At 45.3% G+C, this 20,172-nt stretch overlaps 1 protein-coding gene across 4 annotated transcripts in view; it reads right to left on the reverse strand.

Moving 5' to 3' along the window:
• Positions 1–20,172, reverse strand: part of LOC310773984 (uncharacterized protein) — a 67,111-nt gene that overhangs the window by 38,609 nt on the left and 8,330 nt on the right. For 3 of the 4 annotated variants that reach the window (XR_014552570.1, XR_014552571.1, XM_083634030.1), the window contains exons 2-5: positions 12,508–12,810; positions 9,265–9,555; positions 1,931–2,029; positions 1,630–1,713 (exon numbers count right to left, since the gene is read on the reverse strand). Coding sequence is in view for 1 of the 4 variants with exons in the window: in XM_083634030.1 (XP_083490156.1) it covers positions 1,630–1,713; positions 1,931–2,029; positions 9,265–9,555; positions 12,508–12,810 (777 nt within the window). In the remaining 3 variants the exon portion in view is untranslated. The remainder of the gene's footprint in view (positions 1–1,629; positions 1,714–1,930; positions 2,030–9,264; positions 9,556–12,507; positions 12,811–20,172) is intronic. The other variant, XR_014552569.1, reaches the window with a different exon arrangement.

The raw sequence follows: 20,172 nt of genomic DNA on the forward strand, positions 1-20,172 counted from the left end.
TTACGGTAAGCAAACGGCCACTCGGCCAACAACTCCCTCCCCCGACTACCAGGAGAAAATCACAAACTTCGGCGAATTCACACAAAGGAAGATCAAGGAATATTCACAACAAGACGAGCAGTAGAAGCAACACTCTCACTTACCATGGGGAAGGTACGCAGAAATTCACACGACGCAGCTTTCAAGTTGAAAGCAGTCAATCTCGCATTAAAAGAGGGAAACAGAGCAGCCGCGCGTAACCTGGGCATCGATGAGTCAATGGTGAGGCGTTGGACGGTGCAGCAGGAGGAACTGTCTCAGTGCAAGAAGACCAAAAAGTCCTTCAGAGGTCATAAAAGCAGATGGCCCGAACTTGAAGATTCCCTTGAAGATTGGGTGTTGACCCAGAGAGCAGACGGCCGAGGCGTTTCCACGGTGCAGATCCGACTGAAGGCCAAAACAGTCGCCACCGAAATGAAAATTGAACATTTCATAGGTGGCCCATCTTGGTGCTTCCGATTCATGAGACGAAAGGGACTGTCCGTCCGGGCGAGAACTACTGAACAACTCCCTCCCGACTACCAGGAGAAAATCACAAACTTCGGCGAATTCACACAAAGGAAGATCACGGAATATTATAGGAGTGTGAAAACATCCACAATCACCAACGGGTTCCAAAACGCTGGACTGCTGCGGGATGAAGAGGATGACGCCGCCACAGCTGGCGCTGAGGGCCGTCAGAGGCTTCAGAGGCTGTTCGATGCCGACAGTGACGAAGAGGAGTTCGTTGGTTTTGAGTGACAATGAAGGAGAGAGGAGAGTGGTTGACGAAGCCACCCTGAACCTGTTCGTTTCCGACACTGAAGATGAGGACTTTGGTGGTTTCAGTACGCAGGAAGAAGAGGAAGACGAGGATTAGTGACTTGACTTCTCTGGTTACAGCCGTTTGCTGCACATATAGCCTATTGTTGTGTGATTTTGTCTGGGGATTAGTGACCTGACTTTTGTTTTGTTTTGTTGAAATGTTAATAAATGGGAGCTTCCCCAAACAGCCATCTCTTTCCCGACATTCCTCTCTGTGCACGAACCCTTTCATATGGTAATTAAACATCAAAACACCCGCGGCTTATAGACCGGTGCGGCTTATATAAGAAAAAAATAGTCAATTTTGGTCCCGCGGCTTATATACCGGTGCGCCTTATAGTCCGGAATTTACGGTATATATATTCTTTTTTTGTCATTTGTGTCATAACGAATAGTATTTACATGTCTGATGTCAATACAGTTCAAAATAAAAGAATTGAGAGCAAGTTCTGCCTGAGATTGTGTCCTTTACAAAAATGCCCTTTTCTCCAATTTCTCTTCTCAGAGAGACCTTTTTGGTGAAAACAGGGTGTATATAAATGGCTATAAGTAGAGTACAGAACATGCTAAAAGCTTACTTTTTTTTTTCTGGTGAACCCAGAGACGTACATCTTCATTTTGAGGTATTGCAAATCACTTTGGTGCTAATAGATAATTTACTGTGGGTCTTGAATGATGACCAACAATTATGAAAATCTTTGGCCTGAGCTAAATATTGGCAGTCCTAAACTGGCCATGAATGAGTTAACATGGTTTTCTACATGTGTTTTAGTGGGAAATGCTCACCTTCATTATCAGCATCAGGCTGTTTCTTCAACCAAGGGATTCTATCCAGTACCACATTCACCTGGCGCGGGAGGCGGTCAGGCCCTGAGATGAAACACCAAGGCAATATTTCATCAATGTATGGTGTCATGCTTTAGCATGTCTGCCTGCAGGCGGACACACACACACACACACACACACACACACACACACAAACGCAGCACAATAACACCGCCAAATATGTGAATTTGCATAACATGTAGCTTCTGATGAGGAACTTGAACCTCATGCGAAAACTTAAAACAAAAAAACAACAACTTACGGAATTTGTTAAGCACCGCCGCCCCCGTCACAACAGCAATCAGGATGAAGAGGAAGCCAAACACCCCACCAACAACCGGACCGTTGTTAGAAGATGGAGCTGTTTAAAAACAAGGCGTAGTCATTGCTGGGTTTAATTCAAGCCTGGATGCAACAAAACGTCCTACAACTCAACAGTGAAAAAACAGAAGTCCTCCTCATCGGCTCTTAAGTCCACCCTCTCCCAAAGCAACAAACCCACCCTCACCACCGTCTCCCCATCCTCCCAGTCACGCAACCTTGGCGTGATCCTCGACCCCACACTTTCATTTCACCCCCACACACCATGAAACACTTTCCCTTTGAGCCCCACATCCGTCAAATCCTCCTCCTTCCACCTGCGCAACATCGCAAAGATCCGCCCCTCTTTCACGCTCCACTGCTGAAACACTCATCCACGCCTTCATTTCCTCCCGTCTGGACTACTGTAATTCACTCCTCTCATCCCCTTTCATCAACAGACTCCAACCGGTCCAGAAAGCAGCAGACTTCTTACCCACACCAAATCCCCTCTCCTCCCCCATCACCCCCCCCCCCCCCCACTCCCACCTAACCGCCAACCCCCCCCCCCCCCCCAACCACAACCCCCACCGATCCGGACCGCCCTCTCATCATCACTGAAGATGAGGTGCGCCGGTCGTTCCTGCGTATTAATCCACGCAAGGCGGCCGGCCCAGACGGCATCCCCGGGCGGGTCCTCAAGGCCTGCGCCCGCCAGCTGGCAGGCGTATACACAGACATTTTCAACCAGTCTCTCTCCCTCCGGCAAGTTCCCTCCTGCTTCAAAGCAGCAACGATCATCCCCATCCCCAAACAGCAGAAAGTGACCAGCCTAAATGACTGGCGCCCAATAGCCCTCACGCCCATAGCCAGCAAGTGCTTTGAAAGGCTAGTCATATCACAGATCCGCCACACACTCCCCCCGGACCACGACCCGCTCCAATTTGCATACCGACCCAACAGGAGCACGGCGGATGCAATAGCACACGTACTCCACACCGCCCTGTCCCACCTGGAGGGGAAGGACACGTATGTGAGAATGCTGTTCGTGGACTACAGCTCAGCATTCAACACCATAGTACCCTCCAGGCTGGTAAGCAAGCTCAAGGTCCTGGGACTAAACACAGCAATGTGTGACTGGATCCTGGACTTTCTGACAGACCGCCGCCAGGTGGTGAGAGTGGGCAACCTCACCTCCTCCCCACTGACCATCAGCATAGGAGCGCCCCAGGGATGCGTCTCCAGCCCCTTCTGGTACGACCTCTACACCCACGACTGCGTGGCGACTCAAACTTCAAACACCATCGTGAAGTTTGCAGACGACACAGCAGTCGTGGGGCTGATCTCCAGGGGCGACGAGACAGCCTACAGAGAGGAGGTGAAGGCCCTAGAACAGTGGTGCCAGGACAACCACCTCTCTCTGAACGTCTCCAAGACCAAGGAGATCATTGTAGACTACGGGGGGGGGGGGGGGGGGGGGGAAGGGGGGGGGGGGGCGCACACCCCCCAATCACCATCAACGGCACAGTGGTGGAAAGGGTGGACAGCTTCAAGTACCTGGGAGTCAACATCCACCAGGACCTGACATGGGCCGGTCACACCGCCACTGTTGTCAAAAAGGCCCAACAGCGACTACACGGACTCAGGCACCTAAAGAAATTTGGGCTAAGGCCAGAAATCCTTAGGGACTTCTACAGAGGCACCATTGAAAGCCTGCTGACTGGCTGCTTCACCACCTGGTACGGGAACTGTACCACCATGGACCGCAGGGCGCTACGGAGAGTGAGACGCGCGGCCCAGCACGTAACAGGATGTGAGTTGCCAGAACTGCATGAACTGTATAAACAGCGGTGCCTCAGGAGGTCCCTGAAGATCATCAAAGACACAAACCATCCCCACAACAGCCTGTTCTCCCTGCTACCCTCAGGGAGAAGATTCAGGGTCCCAAAAGCACGCACAAATCGCTTGAGGGACAGTTTCTTCCCGCAGGCCACGAGACTCCTTAACATACACAAATAGTGTAGTAGCTGTACTGTACCGCACTGTAGATGCTACCATTATGTATGTCTAATGTTTAATTGTATGTCTAATAAGGTATATGCTATTTGCACCTGTATGTCAAATACGTCGAATTCAAAATGTTTAAGTACGTCCAAGTATGCACATGACAAGTGCACCTATGTGCAGTGAATATGCCACTGTCTGTGACTTGTCTTATCACTCTACTGCCTTATTGCTTGTTGTGTCTTTTGTTGTTTTTGCACTCATATGCCCTGTTACATTTGTACTATGTTGTAAACGGAGTTCACAGCACAAGAATTTCACACGTGATACTTGTACTACGGAGTGACAATAAAAATCTTGAATCTTGAATCTTGAATCCTGGTACCACATCACCCCAGTCCTCAAAGAACTCCACTGGCTTCCCATCTCTCACCGGCTCAAGTTCGAACTCTGTTGCGGAACAAACTCTGGCGCGCTTGAAAACGTGGGTCTCGGTTCGCTTCCAAGTGAACCCTGGCGCGGTTGGTTTGTTGTGTGAAAGCAAGCCGGACTAAACACAAGAGCGCCAGTGCATCTCATGCACTCACGCAGTGCATCATGAGTAGAAGACGGTAGAAGGGAGCAAAACAAACACTGCGGCGTGCACACGTGTACAGTAGCTGCGCGCTGCGTCGTGACATACGTTACGTCATAACAACATCACATTTCTCAACAGCTGGCCCCGGCTTCCCTATCTCCTTCGGTACGTAGGCTACTCTGATCTGCAGAATGAAATGTTCAACAGCTTGCTGCCTCATCTGCTGCTCATATTGGGCACATTCTTGTTAAATAATTATTTGATAGTAAAACCAGAAATCCCAATAACGCAGGTGGTGTTGCTCCATGGTTTGTGATTTGCGGATTCACTTGTGTTGTTCAGTCAGCCCTCAGCCAGGCAAGAAGCCTGCTGGAGAGAGGAGAGATTTCCCTTCTCTATTCTGTCAAATAGACGAGTGACTGTTTCGACCATGTGACATTGTTCAGAAAGTTTTCTGCGCTTGTGACAAATTGCTGTGTGAAAGTGAACCAGACCAAATGAAAATCGCAACAATGTTGCAACTTCACCCCCCCGAATCGCACCGAGTCCACCATATGTGAAAGCGACCATAGTCTCCCCTCCACCCTCCCCTGTGTGTTGTGTCATCTCTGTCTGCGGTCTGTTTCACCAACATTCCCCCCATAGTATTCAGTGTTTGTCATCTTTGTCGCTATGAGTTCACTAACGTCACCCCCTCCCCCAGTGTCTAGTATGTTGTGTATCTGGAAAACCGCTAAAAAAGCCCCATTTATTATTATTATTATTATTATAAAGTCAAAAGAATAAGTGGGTTTTAGTCTTCCGTCATGCCAACCCTCAAGTTAACAAAGAAGTATTGAAGTAAAATCAGTGGCGAACCGGGCCTATCAGAACCGGGCCTTCTATACCATAACCCCCTCCCACCACCACACACACACAATAGCCTGCTGTACGTGCAAGTCTGAGGTCTCTCTCTCTGCGTGCGTCTTTACGCATTGTTGATGGCAGAAACAGGCTATTTGAAAGACTACATGCCCAAGATTATCTATGATGAGTTGTCTTCCACAGCCAGCTGTATCGTTACACACAATAATTACTCCACTACTCCTCAGCTATGAAAATTATAAACAAATGGCTGTCACTGTCAGTAACACAACCACAGTTTTAACCATTAGCTCAATACACAGAAAGACCATGTGAAGACTCAAGGTGACGCACAACAAACTCAAGACAGACTGAGACGGGTGTGGGGAAACAACACCACAACGTAACGTGTAGCGAGACACAACAAAACCCGCGGGTGGGTCCAAAACTCCCCCTGCACAGAGACATCAGCTACCCCAGCCTGGCCAGCCACACCAGCATTTTTTTTTAACTTACCAAAGCATTAAATCCTTATCTAGAAAACTCTACCGCTGCCGCGCCACACTTCTACTTCCAAATCATCATAAACTCCTCCCTCCTTGTCGTTCGTCTCATCTCCTGGTTGGCTTGTATTCGCAAATGCCTGGAAATATCCCACCCACAACTCAACTAATTGTGATTGGCTAACCCCACAACTCAATGAAATTCTGATTGGTTAAGACACCTGTCATCAAAATCGTCATCCATTACTGGTATTCACGAAGGGCTGCTGACTTGGTGTCAATCAAATACCATTTCCCTCTGGAGGCTGGTCCAAATATTTAACCCCATGTTTGCTGAAACAAAGTGAGTCCAAGATCATAACAATTTAGGGACATTATTACCGTTATTTCACTGAATAAAAACTAATAAATAACATTAGGGGGGGGGATTATTTTCTTTTCAATCTTTTTAGACCTTCACTGAATACCTTGAAGGCCCAGACGGTTCCCCTCTGAGTAAAATAGTGTATGAATTTTCAAATGACTGACATGACAACAAAGTCCAAAAATAAAATAGCCTAAAAATAAAATAAAAATGTCTTGCTTTTCCAGTCCCACATGATGCAAAAACATGAACAGCACAAATGTGATTTAAACTTACAAATAAATTAATCATACAGTATGTAAATGAATCTGCATCTACCATTACCATCTAACTAAAGGCACAGAAACACATTATTTCACTTGACTGTTTTCACTTAAAATCCATCATTGTTGTCTCCATTTTACCAAAAGGTATTGAACAAGTTTATACCCAGACTATCCTCACTCCACCACCACCCCTCTCTCTCACTCTAGTCTTTCCTACCCACATGCATCATTGATTGACAGTTGTATGAACATCCACCAGTCAGGGAACGAAAAACCACGATAGTATTCCTATAGTATTTTAGGCTTGGGCGAATGCGATGTTTAAAATGTTCGTACATCCGGAAATGGCTGGGACTACCACGGTGTTTCACTGACACAGGCCTATTCGGGGGCGAACTCACTCCAGCTGCCGATCCAATCCCTCACCTCCGGTTACAAGCAGGAGAAGTCCAGATTAGTCGTGGTGTTAGAATCCACTGATCCAATAGTGAGGGAGGCGCATGTCCCTGTCCGAACTGGCCGGAAGCGGCAGGCAAACACAGAGGTCGACAAAGCCATCAGCAGGCCTCAACATCAGGAGATCGTCGGCAGGGTGCAAGTCGGACGTGCGGGGCTCGGCTGCGGAGAAAGTCCACGCCTCTGGTCCAAGGCCACGAGAAAAGAACGAAAAGCCACGGTCGTAGAAGAGGTGACAAGGGCAGAGCAGGAGCAATATAAAATCAAGGCCGTGTCACAGGGTCGACAGGGAAAATGGACCAGGTGGGAGGGAGGGCACTCTCAAAAGACCGGTCACCTGGGCTGACCTGTGGAAGATCCCACAGGCCAGACTCAGCTTCCTACTTAGGGCGACCTATGACACCCTGCCATGCCCCAAAATCCTCCACCAGCGGTTTGGCAGGGAGGAGATCTGCCCCCTCTGCAACACAATCGGCGCCAGTCTGCAGCATTTGCTGTCAGGGTGTAAAACGGCACTCACGCACCCTAGGGACGCTACAGATGGCGGTAGGGCTGGGCGATAAAACGATAGCAATATATATCGCGATAGAGACATCCTCAATGCAATAAAGAAATGGTTCGATAGCAAGTTCGATAGCACGGCTGCATGAAAAGATGCCCCTTGTTAATGGAGCGTGCTACGAGTGACACGGAAACAGCCAATCATTTAACAGACAGGTCAGACAAACCCCGAGTGTGCACCCGCCCCAGCTCATAAACAGCCAATCGTATCCCTTGACAATGGGCAGTGCTAGTGACGCGAACAGCACGTTTGGTTACACCTGGCATCACACCCACCACACGTGAAATCCCAACACAGAAGGTAGAGAAAGCCGAAAGCAGAACACCGTTGTCTGTAAACGTTACAAAGAATTCAATGTAAGTTTCAATTCATGTTGACGTAAAAATTGACAATGTGTTAACATGTGTTCCATATTACCGTTGAGCCCGCAGTCTTGTGTGACCGGGACATTAACGTTAATGTTACACACCAATTTCACAAATGCGGACGTCTGCAACGTCACTTGCGGGATGTGGGGCAACTCATTCATATCACCTAACGTTAACATTAAACAACCCTGAAATACACATTACCAAAATGTTTTTTGTTTGATAAGGCTGGCAACGCTATGTCGTCAAAATAAAACGTCACCATGCCTGTAAATTACTGCTTGCACTCAGTATGTGTGACAGTGTTAGCATTAGTTACCTGTGTGCCTTGTTGAAAATAAGGTGGTTCAAAATAAAGTGGTTAAATGCAAACTTTTTCTTCTCATGTTTTTTTTTAATTAATAAAAACGGGTCATTAAAAATTATCAATAATTATCGATATTGACTGAAATATGTTATATCGATATACTTTTTTCCCTCCTGAGATCACCGCTACACCAGCCGGACATGGTGCTTTGGTCTGCTGCTGCAGAGACTGTCCTGCTCGTAGAGCTCACCATCCCTTGGGAGGAGGGCATGCAGGCTTGCTTACGAACACAAGAGGGCAAAATACTCAAGAGTTGGCTGCTGAGTGCAGAGAGAGAGAGGGCTGGTCCACTAGCATCTACCCTGTGGAAGTAGATACTAGATCATCAACAACACAGCTGCTCCGGGGACATAGGCGTAACCGGGACGAAGCTCCGAAGAGCAACAAAAGCCACGGGCAGTTTCTGGTTATGGCTGAGGAGGAGGAGGAGGGATAAGAATTGGGGGGGTCCAACAATTGAGAAGAGGCAGCTGCAAGGGGGTGGTGCAGAGACGTCCTTGCCACTGCTCCTCCACCAGGAGGTGTTCCGGGGTGAAAGGAGCGAAAGATCACTGAGCGGTGGTCCCCGGCTGATGACCCTGCAGCTGACCCTATGGCGCTGTCGGAGGCGCGTCAGGCAGAAATGTCTAGCAGGCAATAACACCCACCTGTACAAGCAAATCATATCACAATATCTGACTGTAAACGTCTTGTTTTTAAACTTTAAATACATGTTTTCACAGCCCCGAATCATAACCAAAAGAATAAATTGAGAACAACAATTTTAGTAACCGTATTTGGTCATGCAAAACCCTTCAACAGCTTCTTTTTTTTTTAAAGGTCCTAAATGGAAGACAAAAAGTAAACTGTGTAAGTGTGTCAAAGCGCGGATTTGATGGTTTTAAGAGCTGAAGATGTTTTCTAACTAATACTCCTACTGTGTGTGTGTGCTGAGAAAATGTTACACTCGTATTTGTGTTGTTGTGGAGAGAACACATAGTACATACCTGACCAGAATACATTGTCATGGGGTTCACTCTTTTCGTCACTGACTGCGTTCTTCATTTGGCAGGAGATCTTTTGAACCTGCTGCCATTGTGCATTATTGGTGATCAACAGCATTGAAGAATGTTCGTCTTTAACTGTTGTTGACTCTTCCAAGTCAACTCCAACTGTCCTCCAGCTGTAGGTGACTTCTCCAGCACCTGTGGTGTTTCCATCACAGCTCAGAGTGCAGGACGGCGAGGAAGAAGAACAAGTGAGTGGAGCAAGCGACACCGAGGGCTTTGGGACTTTGCCTGTTGATGGAGAAAACAGGAGAGAAGTCTCAGGCATTCTACTTATTCAGTTTCTGTCCCTACAGTACATTCTGACCCAACATGGAAAATAATTAAGAGGCAGTGTGAATGCTGCTAAGTGGATGTTTAAGGCAAATTTGATTAAATTCCGTCAAGGCGTTCCTCAGATATCGCGTTAACGAACATAGTACGGACGGATGTACATACGTACGGACGGACGTACGGACAACCCAGATCCATAATGCCTCCGGCCTGGCTATCGCTGGCGGCGGAGGCATAAAAACACAGAATCCAGACTGTTTAGTATTGTGTTTTTGTTTTTTTTTTACATGTAGGCTACTAATCTTTCTTTCAGTTCACATAAAATATAACGAAACAGACATTTCCGTTCCCCCCCCCCCCCCCCACACCCCAGTTCTACATCTCTCTGCATAAAAAGGGATACAATTTGGCTACTGAAGATAAAAAAAATAAAAAAATATGAAAAAAGGTGTGTGTGTGTGTGTGTGTGTGTGTGTGTGTGTGTGTGTGTGTACGTACATGCGCAAGTGAGAGAGAAAGAGTGAGAAGGCGAGCAGGTTGCAACAGCTGAACGTAACTGGAACTATGTACAGTCTGGATGAGTCAAACCTCCATTTGTAAAATGTATAGACCAGAACTGCGCCGCGTCTTCAAGCGTCCAGCGCCAAGACCGCGCCCCTTTTTAGGGGAAACCCACCATAGTAAAAGACTGTACAAGAAGCCGAAACCACTTCTAACAAACTATTTAAAACGGTTTAATTTGATAGAGATATGCAGAAGAGTTGCTGTGTTGTTAGTTTCACTAACAATAAATAAAAACCGGATCAGCATTTTTTTTTTAATAGAGTAGGGGTGACACCGTCAATGTGGACGATGCATGTAACCTGGTGGAAACTGGATACAGCGTTCATATAAGGCAAGTACCTCGTGTCGATGTATCTTGCGCATTCTCTGGCAGGCCGAGTTGAAATATATTGTCATGTCATGGTGTCTTTGGGTCATTTATAAACAAAATTAATCCTGTTCTTTTTCTATAGATTTTTTTTGTACTGCTATTTTACATTGAAGTCAACGTTAGTGGCTTGTTATGTCCCCTAAAAAGAGGCGTGGCTTTCATGTTTTGCAAATTACCCAGATGTGCTGGTCCGGTCTATATATAAAAATAAATCATGGAAAACCAGCCCAAATTCTGTCCTCCCGGCTCCCGCACAAGCCCATTTCCCCCTGCACAATGCAACCCAAACCAGCCCAATTGGGCAGAAACCCTGCCAATCTGGCAACACTGTATGGAGCATGAAGGAGGTTAAGTTAAACAATAAATAAATAAATAAATAAATAAATAAATAAATAAATAAATAAATAAATAAATAAATAAATAAATAAATAAATAAATGAGCTGCTAGTACTACTGTGCCAAAGTCTTGGGCATCCTAGAATTTTCATATACATTTTGTCTTAGATGTTTATTCATGTTTTCTGCAGACTGCTCTTTATAATATATTTTCTTATATTTAGAAACTTTTAATTTAATTATTTTTTAAATCCGCTTCGCTCAATGGATTATTTTTGTTTTTTTATGTGCCCAAGACTTTCCCACAGACAGTACTGTACATTTCCCTATGCCAGTTGCCCCAAAATATAATCACAATAATAAAAGTTAATTTGGCCTCGTCTCTCATCTGAACTTGAAGGAATAGTTTGGATTTATTGGTGTGGGGTTGTGGTACTTGCCTACAGTCAGTGGGTTCTAGTACACTGACTGCATTGTACTAAAATGGAGACTGGGCGTGCCAGGGTCTGCTCACCTGGTGTAATTCAAGTCTCCACAAGCCCTGAGATGCCAAGTTGACTTGAAAAGACATCATTCTCACCCTGTTTTTAGCCGAAATCTGCACTGTAGCCAAGTGCAAGAAGTGTAAATGAGGGGCCAGTTGCACATGGCTATATTTCAGCTAAAAACAGGGTGCAAATGACATATTTTCCAGTCAACTTGGCATCTCAGGGCTTGTGGAGACTTGGATTATGCCAGGTGAGCAGTATGGAGTGTGTGTGTGTTGTGTGTGTTTCACGTTTTTGCTCGTGACCCTGTTCACACTCAGCAGACAGCTCTACGACGCGGCCCGTCTCCATTTCTCCAAACTGGGACCACTGCATTCTACTGCATGTAGTATAGGGATGTCCCGATACCACTTTTTGCTTACCGAGTACGAGTACTGACATCTGGGTACTTGCCGATACCGAATACCGATACAAAGTATTTAATTAGATGTCGACAATGTGTTTTGTAATGCCTTTAAGTTGAATTAAAATAGACTTTTTCTGGATTATGGGTTTTAGTCATTTTCTTTAGTATATCTGCAGAAGTACCTGGGCCCAGTTGCACAAAGCACCTTAGGTTAAGATTTCCCTTAGAGTTAAGGTGTCCATAAAATCGAATCGGCTGCACAAAACACCCTTAAATCTTGTGCTTATGTTTTCCTTAAAATGTTTAACCTTATGGAGAGGATTTAAGGGTGTTTTGTGAAGCAAATTCTATTTTATGGACACCTTAACTCTGACTCTAAGGGAAATCTTAACTTAAGGTGATTTGTGCAACTGGGCCCTGGTTTTCACAAGACCACACAAATTGTGCATAATGGGTATACTTTAAAGTGGTATCGGGGAGTACAAGTACAGCAAAATAGGCCAATATTGGATCGGATACCGATACCAGTATCGGTATCGGGACATCCCTAATGTAGTACACTGACTGTCGGCAAGTACAACCACCCAACACCCAAGAAATACCAAGTATCCCTTTAACCTGACCAATCATTAAAAGATAAACAATTTCTCAATGCATTGCATAAGTTGACCACACTTTGCAATAACAAAGACAAAAATACAAGAACACAATTAAAATGTGTTTTGCAGGACAGTATTCATACTTACTGATGACAATCAGCTGATATTTCTTGCTTTGGAGTTTGTTGTTGAGCTCTACAGAATACAGTCCACCATCGTTTACAGTCAACTGTTTGATTTCCAAACGTCCAGTCGATGTATTCAGGTGTGTGCGGCCTTTAAATTGTGCATAGTACTCCACAGGCAGATTGATACTATCGATCCATTCTGCCACCAAATTGACCCCGTGTTTCCACAGGATGGTGGTTAAGGGTTTGGAAACAGCAGAAGTGTCTGGCAGCAAGTCAAGTGTTCCTCCCAACGGAAGGTATGTTTTCTCTTGGTCTTGGGCTATAAAGAGAGAACAATTTATCAGTCAAGTTCAAAGTGAGTTTACAACACTTTTCAGCCTTTCGGTTCTCTGTGATGGGTGAAACCTGCATTCATATAGGTTGAGAAAATTCTATATATTATTTTAAAAAAAATGTAACCTTTATGTAAGAAGGAAGTCCCATTTAGATCAAAAACCCTTTTTCAGTGGAGACCTGACCAAGATCGGCAGCAGGCAGCAGCACAGATAAGTGCAAAGACAGACTACAATAAAACCAAATATAGGAACAAACTTCAATAAAAAAAAGCATAGGATACATACAATACAGCATAAACTAACAAAACATTTAAAGAAGAAGAATAGTGAGTCTGCTACGCAGTTGAGAACATTAATAACCCTATTGGTCTGAATATTTTACACGTTTCCCCCCTGGGAATACATCTGAAAAAGGGGTGTCTAGTGCGTGAGGCACCGTCTGTCTCAGTCTCTCTCTCCCTCCCCGCATCAGCGCTAAACACTGACATGTGCACGCACACGCACACGCACACACACACACACACACACACACACACACACACACACACACACACACACACACCTTCATTTAGCAATATACCAACATGACGTTCGTTTCGTTCGCTTTCTCTCTCTGTGTCTCCCTCTCTCTCTCTCAATCCTGTTCTGATCCGCGGAGTGAACACACTCAACACAGCAGACAGGGGCTGAGTTCAGCAGCATGGACAAAACGTAACAAAACGTTTGTTTAAAATGGAAACGGTGGTGCGTTAAACACCCTGTTATGTTATGCAAGCGTTGCACCTATCTGTCGGATCCACTCTGAAGCATTCAGCAAGTAAACGCCAGGCCAGACGTGTTGTTAACCATGGAAACATAAGCATAATCCTAACTTTTAGGCTAATTGTTCACTTCTAAATTTGTCAATTTCCTCTAAAAGACATTGAAAATATGATTTTATTTAAGAGAGACAGTTTAAACAAAGCTGACCTTGTTATTCAACGTGTTTTATTAAAAAATTGTAGAAAGAGAAAAAGAAGGCTGCTTGGCTTAAAGCAGTGCTTCTCAACCACTGGGCCGTGGCCCACTGGTGGGCCTCAGAGCGATTACCTCTCACATCAAGATATCAGAATGATAGCCTATATGGGAAGGTGGTCCTCGGAAATGTTTAAAGTCTAACTGAACTAGGGATGGGCATTTTAACCAATTTAAATACTCGAGTACTCTCCTATTATGAACGAGTAATCGGGTACTCGGTGGGGGGGGGGGGGGGGGTTTGGGGGGCTTCGGGGGTCCGTGTGGAAACACACGCTTAACCCAAGTTTGGCTATGTTAAGCAGTTCATTTCGGATATCTATTACTATGGTAATGACGGAGCAGGGGTAATCTGCTGTGTATGGGGCTGTTCACACATAACGTTTGCATTTTTGCATGGAAAAAACACAACCTGTAGCACTTTTTGTGAGGAAAGGGACAATTAGGTGACGTTAGCTGCAGCTGTTGTCCCTACCTCAGATCTCCGGTGGTTGGATGGCAGCATTGGTTAGCGCTGCGTCGTCCGAGCAGACTTGTGAAACAAGCGAAGAAGGCTAATTTCCAATAGGCCTACATGTCCGGTATAATCCATTCTGCTTTATGATCACTGTTACAGTAACGTAAAGCCATGGATTACAAGGTCCGGTGTTCTGCCAAAAAGTGAAAACTGACCAGTGACCATAACGCTAGCTGCTGCTGCTAAATAGTGATCGCCATGAAGCAATAAAGTGATTCGTTCTCCACATTCCTTGTGGCTAACGTTATGGGATGACAACAGTGTAGTCAGTAAACTAGCGCCACGTTTTCAATTAGTTTTATCGGTGGCGCGTTGTGGAGAAGCGTGCATCTGTCTCGTGTCGTTAACGGGAGCGCATCTCCACCAGTAAATTTTTGTGATGAGCTGGGAAACTTCCTGTTAAAACTTTCAAAATAATATTACTTAAACAAAAGTAAATAGCTTATTGATGCACACGTTGGATGAGAAAAAGGTATTTCAACAAACAAAGCAGCAAACCTTGTATCAAAATACTCGTGATGTTAAGATTACGAGTGAAACTGTAGCTGTAAGGCATTACTCAAAATTAATATTAATGCCAATGTTACAATAAGGGTTTTATTTTGAAAGCCCTAAAGCAGATGACATACTTTTACATTCTGGCTGACTTGATGCCCGTGCAGTTATGCCTGTCTGAAACACAGCCATGCTGCCTGATCCACATGACGATGCGTGCGTACCATTTTTAAAGGGGTGAAATTTGACGTCAGCAAACTGTAAATTACTGTTATCAACGAAATCTTGAAAAATGAACTTTTGATGTGAAAAACTAAAGAAATTAGATTTTTGAGATTGTTTTGGCATACATTATTAAATAGGTGCACTGCATACCCAGGTATTTGAGCTAAAAGAAAAGAAAAGTCATTTTTGGGTTCAGCTCGACTTTAAAAATCAGAAGTGCGCCTTGAATTACAAAAGATTGCCCATATGAATAAGGAAGTAGGCAGTGGGCCCTACTACAAAAATCCAAAGCACTCAGTCTCCATGGAAGTTAAAAGCCTTTATTTAATGTTGCCTAAACCCAACGCGTGTCGGCACAGACTGCCTTCATCAGGAGTAACGTTAGCCCTGATTAACAAGGGTATGCAGGCACAGACTGCCTCCATCAGGAGTAACGTTACCCCTGATTAACAAGGGTATGCAGGAATCCTCAATTTCAATTCAATACTAAGACCTTTTTCAAGACTTTTTCAAGACCTCAACGCCACTTTCGTCACATCAGCAATAGGGGTGTGAATCACAAGTTTAATCACGATACGATATTATATCGATTCTTTGGACGCCGGTACAATATTTGCTGATATCAAAGTCTGCCACGAATACGATTTTGATTCAATTCAGGTGTCTGCGATCGATATGAGACGATATATGCCCATTTAACACAATCAATAGCTACAAATGTAATACCTCCCTCAAATGGCGATTAAGGCATTTTAATCAATTTTAAGGGCCTTAATGTTCCAAAAATTTATTTTCAAAACTCTGCGGATACCCCGTGAAGGCAGCCTGCACACCGCCTATGCATACCCTAGTTTGGGAACCACTGCTGTAGTGTTTTTTTGGGGGGGGGGATGGGGCATGGATGAAAGTCAGCCATGGTGACGTCACTGCTCACGATAACTACCCATAGAGACACGGCACCACATGAAATAGGCCACGCCCATCATGGGGGAAAGCTCTCCATTCACTTCCAAACACACCAGCGTCATAGAGAGCCCCAGGAATGAGTCCGGAAAACATCGATGCTAACACTTCCGGGTTCTTCACTGTTTTTGCCTATGGGATTTTTGAATGGGTTTTTGGTGCGATGCTTAAAATATGGTCTCTGGGCAACGCAAGCTTAATCAAATGCGAACCAGTGTTCAGCGAGATAATCTTCACACATGAGTTTTTCAGCTTTTACGTGCCGTTAAAAGGGCGGCTAGCTAGCAAACGGCTAAATGAGACTACACTGTTGAGTCGACGGGGATATTATACGTCAATAACGTCATCACTTCAAAGGACGAACACGGAAATTCTCTTTCCCTCACCTGGTTCAGCCCGGGGTAATCAGTGCACACCAGCGCACACATCAACAACACTCCAGGTTGAGTGGTGACGTGACGGGGAAGCCGATGCAACACTGTGCGTAGTTCTGAATTAGCTTAGCACAAGCTTTTTACTTCTAGGGCTCGCATTTACGCTTCCAAACTCATGAAAGTGGTCCATGTGTGAAGATTATCTCGCTGAACACAGGTTTGCATTTGATTAAGCTTGCGTTGCCCACAGACCTTATTTGAAGTATCGCAACAAAAACTTATTCAAAAATCCCATAGGCAGAAGAAACAGTGAAGAACCCGGAAGTCCGCGACTTCCGCGTTCCGACTACAAAAATACGTCATCCCTGGGGCTCTCTATTTTCCTTGAATTAAACATAAAAGCAGTTGTGTGTTGGGCTGCGCAGACAACAAATGTAAAAAATGTCCAATTAAAGTTTTTTTGTACTCCCGAGCAAAACAAGGAAGCTATTGAGAATTGGCGAGAAGAAAAATGTGGATCTAGCTATCAAGGAAGTAAGTTGGACTGTTCATCTTCCATATAATATGATCTTTGTGTGCAACACGTGACATAGGTCGAGGCAGTTACGGTACTTCTCAGTTATCACTGACTCCAGCCTCAGTCCACTCCCTCTGAATCTCCGCCAAATATTTGAATCGTCTTTGCTTGACAATCCGCTGAAGCCCATGGTATTTCCATGATATTCTAATTTTTTGGAAAGGATCTGTATATTGAACTATTTTTTATTGTATTGATGAATTGTCTATCGCCGATATATATTGCTATTGATTTATCACCCAGCCCTACTGTGTGGCAGAGGATTTTTATGCTGTATCAATCAGATAGAGTGGAGCAAGCCTGACATTTATATGAACTTTACATTGACAGTACTAACTTACTAACCTGTCTATGAAAATGTTACATGATTACTTTAAGGAGCAACACCAGGCAATATTATGTAGGACTTCAATGTGTTGTTCCAACTAGTAAGGTTAGTAAAACAAGACTATAATCTGCAGGGCTCCAGAGTGTGTGTAAATAAATACACGCATTTTCCCACCTTAAATTCGGCCAGTGCGTGTAAATCTTTTTAGAACAACACGCACCAGTGCAGCCTGGAGTCTATAGCGTCTTTTTCCCCCCTCCACCATGTGCTTTGGAATGTGCTTTTGCAAAGATCCGCCCTGCTCTGTCTCTGATTCGCTCAGATCCTCCTCCTCATATTCCTATTGAATGACAAGGATGTTCATTCTGCACAAACGCGCCCCGCTCTGCGTCTGATTGGCTCTAACACTCTGCCAGGGAAAACGGTACCGCGTGTGTCTCGCTGGCCAGCCTCCTCTCCCTTCCGTCCAGGAGGCTGGCCAGCGAGACTATACTAGTGAAACCATGGATGTATTAAAAGAACTGGATAGGGGACGAGCCACGCCCACCCATGCATTCGGACGGAGGCTGCTCACTGGCGCATGAAGTCATCATGGGGGGTTTTTCTTCCTGGTTTTACTTCCTGACCATGCGGCCCAGGGCGAAGTGCGCATGTGTGCCATGACGTCTCCCACCCCCTCCCACCCATGGATGTATTAAAAGAAGAAAATACACCCGTATACGGCTCTTAGTGGCTTCTGAAGAAAAAATTACGCCATAATTTTTTTTTTGATAATTAAAAGAGTCGTTTTATACTTTGAGTGACACCCGGAAAAAATTCCCCTGGGTTTAACAGCTGCCCATGCAGTTCCCGTGCAAGTGGATGGGAATTTTCCTTTCTGGCCTCCATGGCGTCACGTGACTTGCAATACAGAGCTTCGCCACCATGTTCAAATGGCTTCACAGCCCAGCGCTATTCCTGGGGTCTCGAGTGAAATGTGAAACAGACAGTGCCCAGCCCACTCCTCCTCCAGCAACGCCACACCTCAAAAAATGAAGAGAACTGTCACTTTTCGTGACAGCGACGGCGGCGTTCCGAATGGAGTCATTGAAGTAACACAATTCCTCCCAAAAACACATCACGTGCCGTGGTGACAGGTGTGTGGCACGACCAGCCACTCCCATCCCCGCAGCGTTTCAGCGCCAGGCAGCAGCAAACAGAGCCAGCGAGGAGGCTGAAATGACGATCAAATTTAACGTGGCTTATTATAATAGGCAAAGAGGAGCTGCCGTTTACAAAGTATAAGTGTCAAATCCCTCTTGAAGAAAAGCGGGTTAGACGTCAATCCAACCTACAGTCATCTTGACACTGGGATTGTGACCAATTCATTGGAGTCATTTCAGACATTCAAAAACAAAAAGAGGACGTCTCTTCAAATGGCACAACGTACAATACAATAACGTTATTATTGGGGTAATAGTATTTTAAGCATAAATAAAACATACAACAAATTCCAATAGTTAAGCTATTCAGATCGATTGAATCGATCTGAATATAACTATTACAATTTGTTGCATGTCTTGTGACTATAGAATCTGTTATCATTTATTATTCCGTTTTATTTTTTCATTCATCAGTTTTAATGTGGAGTATTGATAATGAGTACTATCTGAAACCTGGGTTTAGGCTGTTGAGCTGATGTGTTACAAAGATTTAAAAAGAGAAGAAAAGGAAAAAAATGCAACAAAAAAGGCATTCGCTGCTCTCGGGTAAGAGTGTGGTATCTTTATTCCTGTTTACAGTCATTTACACAATGTGTTAAGATTGGTCAGATTTACCAATGTGGGAACGGACAGAAAAAAAGGTAACGCTTATAATGTATTTTGCGGCGGCAAAAGGCACGGTGTAAAATTCTGTGTGCACCTAAATTTCAATCATGAGAGGCCAGTTCGTAGGATTTAACAAACTTTATTTAGCAATCGGCATGCATGGCAAATGCTTTGGCGCATGACTCCATTAGCCAGTGGCGCTGCTCTTGAGGCAAGAGGAGGGCATCTGCTTAGGCTAGGAGATCCCCCCCCCCGTGGGGGATCAGGAGTCACGACTCGTTGGTGGCGGACTGGGGAGGTGGGTGGGGCAAAACAACGCTCCGGAGGAGGGCTCAAGGGAGATGGACTGCTGTGAAGCTGCTGCTGTTATGATCGGCCAGAGAGAGAGAGGTGACGTAGAACCCTTGCTATATATAGTCTCTGGTCACCTGCCTCCACGCCATAAAAACCTGGATGACAACCAACCTACTCAAACTCAACAGCAGTAAAACTGAGCTCATGGTTGTGGCCCCCAAGCCACTGCTCCGGAAGGTTGGAGATCTCCTCCTCCACGTCGAGGGCTGTTCCATCAAACCATCTCCTCAAGTTCGCAACCTGGGCGTCATCATTGACTCCACCCTTTCCTTCCAGTCCCACATCAAATCCATCACCAAGTCCGCCTTCTACCACCTCAAAAACATTTCCCGTCTCCGTCCCTCACTCTCAGACTCCGTGGCAGAAACCCTCATCCATGTATTCATCACCTCCCGGCTCGACTACTGTAATGGAGTCCTGTCCGGGGTTCCAAGCAAAGCCCTGGACAGGCTCCAGTACGTGCAGAACTCAGCTGCCAGGGTTCTCACTCACACCAAGCCCTGGCAGCACATCACCCCCACCCTCATTCACCTCCACTGGCTCCCGGTCAAGTTCCGCATCCTGTACAAACTCCTCCTTCTCACTTACAAATCCCTTCACGCACTTGCCCCCCAATACCTGTCCGACCTCCTTCACCAACACACTCCATCCCGGAACCTGCGGTCTTCAGACGCGGGTCTGCTATCCATCC

This window comes from Poromitra crassiceps (assembly GCF_964638095.1).
Source record: "Poromitra crassiceps genome assembly, chromosome: 3".
NCBI classification, from domain to species: domain Eukaryota; kingdom Metazoa; phylum Chordata; class Actinopteri; order Beryciformes; family Melamphaidae; genus Poromitra; species Poromitra crassiceps.